The following is a 10816-nucleotide window of genomic DNA, read 5'->3' on the forward strand; positions in this document are numbered from 1 at the left end:
CTGATCAAAGGGCGCTAAAACTTTTCGTAGAAAGAGACGTACCATATCGTTGATGTTCGTGTCGTTGTCGCCTTTAGTCTCGACCTTGTTAGGAAACCCATGGAACATGTTCAGAGACGCCTGGATGATGGCCCAGCACGTCAACATTGCCTTTTTCTCCTCTTCATTGTCTTCGTGCGGTAATCCTTGTTGACTAGCTTGCTCATCGAACTCCGTCCTAATCCTCGTCTAATACTTTCGGTACTTTTAGTTGGCGTTGATGATGGAGTCATGGCTCATCGTCGACCACGACTCGCAGATACATTCATCCTGCAGAACCTTCCACTTGGGGACACCATTCCCGGAATGTACGTTGGGCCCAACCCAATGTACTCAATAGGCTCGCCTTGGTAGCAGCGATACACACGGCCAGCGCTTTCTGGTGCGCACGCGCCGCCACTGACTTCTTCTCATGCTGCACCTGCCGTCCCCTTCACTCCGTCGTCGACAGCTTGCGCCGCAGGCAGTTTTGCTCCCACCTTCGTCGGTCCAGCCTTCTGGCTTCTTCCTCGCAGCCGACGCCTTCCGCGACATCGCGAAGGGCGCCTTCGGCCCTTTCGTCTCATTGCCCGCGGCTTGGTGGCCGCTTTCTTGACCATTTTTTTTGGGGCCCATCGGCAGCGCCATGGATGGGAGGGTACCGGCGGCGGGAGGGAGAGAGAGTAGCGACGACGGGATGAAAAATGAATTGGCAGGAGAAGCAGTGAAATCTTTTGGGAGGATAGAAATGCGCGGCGGGAGAAGCACGCGAATTTTATGTCTCGCTGACGCGTCAGGCCCATGTCTCCTCGTCTGGACAACATATTAGACCTCACCGGACAGAAGGAGGCTTGGGAACAAAAAATTGCCCGAAGCACCCAAATACCTTTGTTGGACCTCTGGACGCGGCTGTCTGGAGATGCTCTCACACTGGACGTTCACACTTCGGAGGTTTTGCCTAGCATTCATCAGCATAAAAGATCACGGACCTTTTGGTAATCTCTAGAAAAAGGCTGACCTTACCAACCTTTTCCTATATTCTCATTATATTCTCAGTTCACTTAAGCCAAAACCAAAGCAAAACTGATCCAGACTTCAGTGGTGCTGACGAAACACGGCTCACATCATAACATTGATAATCTACCATCTTACCTACTGATTCACTTCATGCATATATATATGCTACGAACACAGCCAATTCCAAATTATTAAACCCAGCTGCCACACAGTTATTATGGCTTTCATTCACTCTCCATGGAGACTACAGGATGCATTATGCAGCCACTAGGATTACAAAGTATAAAACGATAGATCCGCTACTGCCCCGCAAGATTCTGGAAAGATCTTGCGATCACACATAAAGTTCGACTGGGTGGTCTTAGACAGGACCAGATAACTACACTAACAACATAGTAAACATAGATTGCCCTTATTGAAAGATCTGGTGCTTTGCCCAACAAAATTCTATACTCTGGCATTCTAGCCACGAAGAGGGGCACACCTATTTCAATTGTGGATGGAACAGGAAATACACCCCTGCTGCTTCTGATGCCACAACGATCAGCTGTTTCTGTTTCAAAAAGATTGGGTCGTCAGGGATAGGAACCGAGAAATACATTTAACAGGATCTAAAGGTGGATGTGAAAGAAAAGAGAGTTTTAGCTTGACACTGTGTTGAGCCTTGTGCGAATTTCATAACTATAAATAAGGCAAATAAGCTCAGTAATGTAAATCCTGTGAGAGGAAATTTTTCTAAAATAATCCATCCAACCAAACCGATCAAGAATATCCCAATCTGATAAATCTGTCCAAAGAGGTTTACTAATAGGATGGCCCGATCCAGTACAAAATTGAGCTTTTGAAACTTGTTTCAATACTCGTACAGAAACATTCCTACAAGTGGATATACAGTTCATTTATTCTCTGATTCCTGGTTACCAAGATTGCCAAATTTGAAGCACATCTCCGAAGTGAAATTTAATATGCAACACAACAACAAAAAAATACAGTCTTTATCTAACTACTCTTGTGAGTGCGGTATTATAGAAGAGCGCAGTCAGGAACCAGCTCTTACCATTTTAATTTTTACTCAAAGACACTAAAATAGAAAGCCTCTACTGGAATATTTGAATCAGTCAACATCTCAGAATACATCAGACCCTTCAGAGCACAAGCATCACAGTTTATTACTAGAACATCAACTCTATTAGATAATACTAGTCCCTAAAATGGAAGCATGACAATTTTAGAAGTAATCTTGAGAAAGAAAGAAAGATCAGAAATCATGCACCTCGAACTGCTAAATTATGCTTCCATGATTCCCATATGTGGTTGCTTATTTAACCGAAGGAAGCTCTGCACTTGCGAGACCAACATAAGCAATTTTTGGACTTCCGACGCCCAGAATTAATTCCCTGTTGGATATTACCTTGGCTCTGACCATAATCATATGTAAGCTCTGTCATTGGAGGAATATGCTTGATTGCGAAGAACGCGATATGTGGATATCCCTCATCACCATGGTCATATAGAACTGGTTGCCAAAAAACGTTAGGTGAGCAGCTGTGGTTCATAAAGCGAGCTATGTTGCCAGCTCGTTTTGCACTAATAACTAATGGCAGCTGCTTAGATGATTCATTCAAGTCAGAAAGATTAGGTTCACCCAGTAATTCTGGTGCGTAGTTCCATCTTAAGCTCTGCTCAGAAGAAGGGGTCTCAAAAATGTAATCATCTTCTGCCTCAACAGTAGTCTTATCAACAATTACACCAGCATATTCACAGATAAATGTGCCAGCTCGAATTGGGTCCCAACTACGAAGGCCCCAACCTCGATCTCCAGTCTTAAACACTTCGAAGTGGATCTGGGTACCCTTTTGCACAACCCGGTTCCGGCAATTATATAAACAAGTGCATGAATCATTGCACTCGTACAACATAGGCATCCGGCTAACAAGTATGCCTGAAGCACTGTAAGGAAGGTCACCAGCATTTCGATGTGTACAGGAACAGTTGTTATCACCAGGTAGGCATACACTTGTGCATTTGCAACCTTGCATCTTTCTCATTGAGCTCAGAGAATTCATGTAGTTAAGTTTAGTTGTATATGTGAAGTGGCTAGGACCTTTCTCATCATCAACCTCATTTACAAGGCAGACAGGCTTACTTTCCATACCGTGTGATATGTCGTGTAATATAACACGATCTCTAGAGGATGGATTTTCCCTCCATTTCTCAGTCTTCTTCCACACAGCAATGCCATCAGGTTGGCCAGGTTCCCTGAGCAACTTGTGTTTAAACACATTGAAACCAGACTTTCCTTTCTCCACCCAGGCTTCTCTGATCTTGTAAAGGCCATCATATATGTATATCTTACCAGTTGAACAAGTCCAGTCTTTTACACTGCGAACGACTCGGACGGGATTACCTCTATGCAAACTCCTCTCCAGTGCAAGATTGCCTCTCTCAAGCTTTTGATCATCCTTCCCAGACATGCCATGTCCTGCGTAAACCAGAACCTCTGGATCATCTTCAGTATTCTCATACATTCCAGATGATACTACACAAATGGCCACAGGGTCCTCTTCATTACCGAACTTAGCAGACATGTAATCTATCCCTGCCATGCTCTGACTATTCAGCCCTACCAGGCACATTTCGATTCTGAAGTAGAACATGTCACCAACCTCGACACCTGAAACCTCTCCAATCCTCTTGTTCTTGTTGATGCGAAGTTCAGAGCTCATCATGATACTTCCGGCCTTCATGTTATGCTGTTGCTTTGCTACTTGCTTAACCTCATCCAGCTGCATGAGTCGCCGCCGCAGTGCATCAAACATCAGAAGTACATTATCTACAGATTCTCTAGGATCATCTGAAGACAAAGAGGGCAGGTGCAGCAGGGTAGTATCAATTTTCCTAGGCCGTCCACGCTTTGATGTGTCACCAGTGTCAGCATCTATTGAAAGGCCTGAATGACTTGAAGCAGTTACTGAACTATCAGGCACACGCTTCGGCCGTCCTCTCTTCCTCTTACCATCCTCTAGTGAGGTGACTGCAGAAAGTGTCTGCATAAAGGGCTCACTCTTTTTTGTAGGAGTTGGAGTATCTGAACTATCCTGTACACGTTTGGGGCGTCCCCTTTTATTCATACCAGATTCATGCACACTGGATGCAGGAGGTGTCTGGGAGACAGGTTTACCATCCTGTACACGCACTGAAGGAGTTGGTAAGACAGAAACATCCGGTACAGGCACTAAAGGAGTTGGTAAGACAGAAACAACCGGTACAGGCACTGAAGGAGTTGGTAAGACAGAAACATCTGGTACAGGCGCTGAAGGAGTTGGTAAGACAGAAACATCTGGCACACGCTTGGGTCGTCCCCTCTTCCTCTTACCAGATTCATGCGAAATTGTAGAAGGGGGTGTCTGGAGAACAATATCATTACTTTCCGGGGGAGCTGAAGGAACTGAAGGAACCAAATTAACTGGAGGATCTGCAGGAACCAAATTAACTGGAGGATCCGCAGGAACCAAATGAAGTGGAGGAACGGACGGAACAGTAGTTTCTTGCACACGTTTCGGCCTCCCCCTCTTCTTCTTACCAGATTCCTGTGTAGAGACCGCTGGGGGAGTTTGCAACACAGGGGTGACCATTGTGTTGTTTGCAGTACCATTAGCATTTGCAACCCCATTCATGTGAACCATATATGGCTGCGCCAGGTGGGGATCTGCAGGAGCAGATGTAAACACTGGTGGAACACCAGCAGGCATTCCCAGGTAGGCACCTCCAGCATATGGTCCAAACGGGCTGACACAGACAACTGAAGGTGAGCTTTTAGGGGTGAAAGTGTGCATCCCAAGCGGTGCAGGGAACATGGGGGTCAGTGTGCGCAACGGTTTGGCATCAATGATTGTTGTGTCATTCAGCACAACTGAAGCCGTCTGCTGATTTCCAGCCATTTTATGATGTCAACTGATCTTTTCCCAGATGAAAAATTATGCCAGCAATTCCTTTGTATCTTCCTCCACAGCTCTAGACTTGTCCACAGGTCATACTTCAGGGAAAACTGAAAACAAAAGGACCAGTCAGCATCCTGAATATAAGGTATTGATAAAGAACTTAAACTGTTGGTTGTTCGATGAAGACCATGAATCATTAACAGCAGATCTAGAAAAACACTAAATTCTGATTGCTCATCACAGATCAACAGTTCACCAATTACTGTACTCTGAAAAAAAAAAAGTTCACCAATTACTAAAAAGAAGACATGCAACACTAAAAGCACAATCGTAACAAACAAAGAAAAATGCTTTTATAAATTTTTAAAGAAAGATAAATAAATCAATTGTGCTTAGTACATGTGCCATCAGTCAAACTTGTAACATTGTTAATTTTGTAATATTAAGATTGTCAGTGCAAATATAGCATGGCTCTTTGACATAAAATGCTTCCATGATATTGTTTTGTTTCCTGTCGTACAAGCTATGGCAGCAAAACATGAAAAGTTAAAAAACAACACTTCTCAGGGCTTGGAGAGAGTAATGCATACTATTGAGATTTTTTCTAAGGTTTTTTCGACTACACGTGGCTCAGAGCTGAGGCAACTTCAGGTGAGCATAGCACAACAAATAAGCAAAAGAAAAAGAACCTATCGGTACAAATTCAATACATGTTTGCTATTTAAATCTGTAGAACGAAACTAAGATTAGAATAGAACTTCACATTTGTAGCAACAAGTTGAAAAATAGAAAGTTTAACACAACAATTGATAATGAGATGAAGACAGAACATCATTTTGCAGGTAAAACAAGTTAAACAACCAGATTTCAAAAAGAATGGCTGGTAATACATTAATGCTTAAATGGTTAACCTTATGAGAATTATAGATGGTAGCAACTAATATAATTGACATTATGCCAATTATCAACCAGGAAATACTGGCACCATCATCTCCAGCACCCCTACTGCAAAATCCCAAAAGGTTGTTGAAAAATCTTCTACTTGTAGTCCAATAAAGGATTTTAGAGTTATAGGCTCTACAAACATGGTGGACACATATCTAAATTGAACATAGGTGGACACATGTACCTAAGGAAGTCCTATCGTTCGGTTCACAAAACAGATCACAGGACTCTACTAGGATTGATCTTGCACACACCTAGGAACTGAGCGATTCACACACAGAAGGATCAAAGTAATACTCCACAACTAAATGGCATAAAAAGAAAGCTCCGAATTTGACTGCTCAAAGAAAAGGAAATTAGGGCTTACCAACAACACATCCAGATAGAACGACGTCATTAGAGCAGATAGGATGATGGGGAGGAGGTGTCAGGGACTTTGAGAAGAGTATAGAAAGGATTGTTTTAGGCTGTATGGGAGGGGGCTCCAAATTTACAATGAAAATACTATTTAAAATTGACACGCCACGTCATGCTAAACATGGTTTCTAAAAATCGTTTATATCATACCGGCCACAATATCGGTCATATCCGGCAATATTTTGACCATATCGCTTTTTTCAAGCAAAACCAATATAAGGCTGACATCCAATATTTTGAACCTTGGCAGTAAGGCTTGAGCACACAACAGGACCAGTGTTCAAAAAAGCACTAGGCGATAATTCCTAGTTTTGCCTCCACCTTGCACCTATCTCGCCTAAGCGCATGCCTAGGCATTTTGCTGTCGTCTAGCGCCCAAGAGCGCTTAAGCGCATGCCTAGGCGCACCTTTTTTTAACCATGGTTATGGCACATCAGGCTCGGAAAGGCAGCATATGTCCCCACAAAATATGCGTGGCCATCTTCACTGACCCACCACCAGCCCCCGCATATCCCTTCAACGCCTAGCTGACCACCACCTGCAAACCCACACCGCCATCCTATCCAATATGCTGCTCGGGCACTGACATTGCAGTACCAATTTCATTTCTCAATTTCAAAATCTTCATTTAGATTTAACACTTATTATTTGTGTGAATTTTAAATTTATATTGAAAAACATTTACCTAAACTTAGGTGAAGATAAGTAGATAACCTCACAACAGTGCTGCCGTTTCTAGAATAGGACATAAAATGTGCATATATGGCATGCGGTGCATATAGCTCAGGACATCGAATACAGCATCATTCGATTTGAAGAGCAGACATTAGCCTCTTCGTGTAGCAACCGGTTATTCACGAATCAATAAGGATGGTAGTTCTCCTGCGTAACAGGACGAGAGACACAAGAGAAAGAAGATTCAGCTCAGCACGGTCCAGAACCCCATCATACTCACCCAGATGGAGATGGCGAAGGGTACGGCAGTGTGCGTCGCGTCTCCCGTCTCGGCTCTTGGTCTCGATCTGGTTCTTCCAAGTGCGGCGGTCGGCGGCAGGGATGTGGCGGTGTGACGAGCTCTGGGACAGCGGAGCAACGGTGGGAGGAAGCGGCAAGTGACGGGTGGGGAACTGGAGGAGCGACGGCCGCCGAGCTAGGGCATCGGACCCGACGAGGGAGAGGTGGAGAGGGGGATCGAACTATCGAAGTAGCCTCGTGGCTGGCTGGCAGGGTGGATCGGAGCAGTACTAGTGCTCTATGTCTTTTTATTTTTATAGAGAGAAAGCAAGTATAGGGCTAGAGCTGCAAATCGAGCTGGGCCTGATGGATGTCGTGATGACGGACCCGATCAGTGATCAATCCTGGCCCAGCCAGGGCCCGACTGTAGGCCCGGTCAGGAGGACAGTAAAGGCCCCGATATATATCTACGCTACTAAAAAGAACGAACTTAATCCCTATTCTCCCCAACCTACGGCAAGCCTTTCGTACGTAGCCTTTCGTCGTCCTACGGTGTCCCGTGCGCGCCGACATGTGGACCTGTTTGAACGCGTGAAGCCACGATAGAGGAAACCCTCCCGCAGTCCTCGTACGCTCGCCAATCTCTCGCTCGCTGCCGCCGCCGCCGCCACCGATCAGAGGACCCCGATCAACAAAAGCTCCCCGCACGACGGGATCCTCCTCCCCATGATCGGATCAGCCTCCGATGACGAGATCCACCTCCCCTAAGCCAGGTAATCAACCCAATCTCATGTTGGAGCCTCTCTCTTGATCTACGCTGCCCCTACCTCCATGCCTTCGCACCATCTGCCTCCACATCCTCCCTACCAATACCTCCATGCCAAGGCCACCGGCACGGTATTCAACGAGGAGGCGCTGGCGGCAGCGCGGGAAGGCGACGAAGGCGTAGACGGCAGCGCTGGCAGCAACCGGTTGCCACGACAAGAGTCGATGAATGTTTCTTCGTTGCCACGCGGGATGACAGCCGCGATCTGCCGGAGACTGATTCATCTCGTCCGGCCGCGCGCGTTGTGCAGCTCAGCAACATGGATTCACAGCGCGAACTGCCTCCTCCCGATTGCAAGATGTCCTTCGTCCCTCCGGTTGGCCGGCTCTCCTTGTGTCCCAGATTCCCTCTACTATTTTCCCCTTGTCCTACCATATTTCCAATTGCAACTTTTGATTTGTTAGCTATGATTTTTGCATCTTTCAATTGGGAATATTTCTAGCGAGGTCATATATTTTGCAGTAACTGAACTTCTAGCTAGGTCATAGATCTTGTTGGTTACATATTGTTGTTTCACTGTATAGGTAGGTAGGAAGTAACGATGGTGAAGGGTTATTTTTAAGTATCCTTTAGGATCTGCTTTGGAGGGTTGTCTGTTTGTAGCTTGCTAGACATACAATATCTTTCCTATCGATTTGTACTAGATGTAGAATCGTATAGCTATATTGAAAATGTGCCATGCCACTGACTTAGTATTTACAAGGGTATATGGACTGAAGTTGTCGTTCAACAACCCATGCTCCTCCTCCATCTTTGCCCTGGATTCGTCTATTTGATTTGTGACCTTGCCATCTTCTTCCTGCAGGCTCTCTCGCAGTACCAAGGGGCAGCGGCACGACAAAGAGTTGGGAGCAGGGACGCGAGCTGGTGAATGAGTGGCGGAAGTTCAGACGGTGAGCCTTCTCCATCTCAGCAGTTGGTTTCCCTTCTATTTTCTAATTTGCAGATAATAGAATATTTAGCTTTTGTTTCCATTCTATATTACCCAATTCGTAATTATCAGGGTAACTTTCTGTGATATAGGATGAGTTGCGTGATGATGTGTTGCTTGTATTTGCAAACAAACAAGATATTCCTAATGTTATGAATGCAGCTGAAATAGTTGACAAGCGTGGTCTGCACTCCCTGTGCCAGTGGTGCCGGTAAGAAGTTTCACACTCATGCTTCCTAGCGTCTGTCTGGGACAGGTTGCCAACCTTCCAGTGTCTACCATCCAACTTAAACCACTGATATTGAGTTCAGCTAAAGTGCAGCATCCTCTGTTATGATGTGGCTCTTTTGTAGCATATTTTGGAGAAAGGAAATGAAAGGAGCCAAATTATCAGTACGTTGGCTAGGTAGGTTGTGTCCATTAGCCAATGATTTATGGTTTACTTATCAAATGTGTCTTGAGCTGAATTTTAAAACGCATGTAGGTGCTAGACTAATCATATATGAGATAATTGTTGGTGTCATTGTTTGCCCTTTTGGATTCATAAGGTGCACATGCTGGTGCTAAAATAAATTATTTTGTGGGGTGCACGTTCATTCATAGCATTTGTGCTACAAAATATTAATCTAGAAGTATACGACTTCATTATCTTTTCTAAAGAACAACTTCAGGAGGACCTGAGGCATATTCCTGTTTGGAGAAGAGGCTTATATTGGAGATGATGCTTGATCAACAGACTTACTTTACCGGTTCTTCTTTAGATATGGATGTTCTAGAAAATTAATTCACCGACACTTTTTTGATGAACAAAATAAGTATTGTTATGTTCGTATATTATTCCAGAACCATGAAATATTGTAGGAACCAACTCAAGGGCCAATTTGTTGATAGTTTACTTCATCTTTGTTGTGCGATTTTGTACATTTTGTCTCATTCAGATAATTTGGAAATGCAACTTTGGCAATCTGTACCAAATGTTAGGTAATAGATCGATCATTAATATTATTTATTCCCCTCTCACATTATTCATTTTTAAATCATATTTTCAAACACGTTTCAATCCATCACATAATTAAGCAATATGTTGTTTCTTTAATATATAACAAAGAGTTTTACTATCACTCTTTGGGTAATAAAACTGTAAAAATGGTTTTGTGAACCCTCATTTGAAAATAATTTAAATACTTATTAGTTTCCAAATATTACATGGGTTGATTATTTATTTAACCCCCAATTTGCTCTTGTGTTCATTTATTTATTCACCAGTCAACTATATATAGTTCATTTGTTGGTAACTTCGTAATTTCTATTGTAGATCTTACTCCCTCTTTGACACGGAAAAATATCTCTTTGCCTCCGTTTGCTTGGGCGTATTTGGTGATCCTGTTGGAGCTCACCCTAGGGACAATTTGACTTCGCTCTATCTCAATGCACCCTATTACTCGGCCCAGCTTGTCTTCCACTGGTCCTAACTTGGGAACCACCGCATCTGAACCGATGTTTACATGTTTTTGATAGGTCGATTATTTTGTGTTGGTGTGTGTTGTGATTAGTTGAAACTATTGCATCACCTCAATCTTTATGTGTCTTTGGAGGGTCATTAACCAATGATCCACGATTTGGTATATGTGTGAGTTGTCTTTTCATGTATCTGAACAATAATTTATTGTAAAAAATGTATCTAAATGTCTATGAATGATCTATGCATATTATTACATCTTTGTGTAAAGTTGGAACAATATAATTTATTTTCTAGCTTTTTCATAT

The 10816-nt window shown here is 43.7% G+C and overlaps 1 protein-coding gene across 5 annotated transcripts; it reads right to left on the reverse strand.

Moving 5' to 3' along the window:
• Window positions 1-1198: 1198 nt before the first annotated feature.
• Window positions 1199-7568, reverse strand: LOC124680903 (histone-lysine N-methyltransferase, H3 lysine-9 specific SUVH1-like). Of its 5 annotated transcripts, none has more exons than XM_047215919.1 (4): window positions 7294-7568; window positions 2447-5083; window positions 2309-2373; window positions 1199-1582 (listed from the first exon to the last, which is right to left on the reverse strand). In XM_047215919.1, exons 2-3 carry the CDS (start codon window positions 4974-4976, stop codon window positions 2354-2356), a joined length of 2550 nt encoding a protein of 849 aa, XP_047071875.1. In that variant the 5' UTR covers window positions 4977-5083; window positions 7294-7568; the 3' UTR covers window positions 1199-1582; window positions 2309-2353. The 5 variants fall into 5 exon arrangements, with proteins under 5 accessions (XP_047071875.1, XP_047071874.1, XP_047071873.1 ...); XM_047215918.1 differs by having other exon boundaries at window positions 1199-1588; XM_047215917.1 differs by having other exon boundaries at window positions 2309-5083.
• Window positions 7569-10816: the final 3248 nt, after the last annotated feature.

Source organism: Lolium rigidum, unplaced genomic scaffold, assembly GCF_022539505.1.
Source record: "Lolium rigidum isolate FL_2022 unplaced genomic scaffold, APGP_CSIRO_Lrig_0.1 contig_30453_1, whole genome shotgun sequence".
Classification (NCBI taxonomy): Eukaryota; Viridiplantae; Streptophyta; class Magnoliopsida; order Poales; family Poaceae; genus Lolium; species Lolium rigidum.

Bases quoted from the DNA above. Each gene is read 5' to 3' on its own strand.
- LOC124680903 (XM_047215917.1), bottom strand. From the start codon at position 4,976: ATGGCTGGAAATCAGCAGACGGCTTCAGTTGTGCTGAATGACACAACA.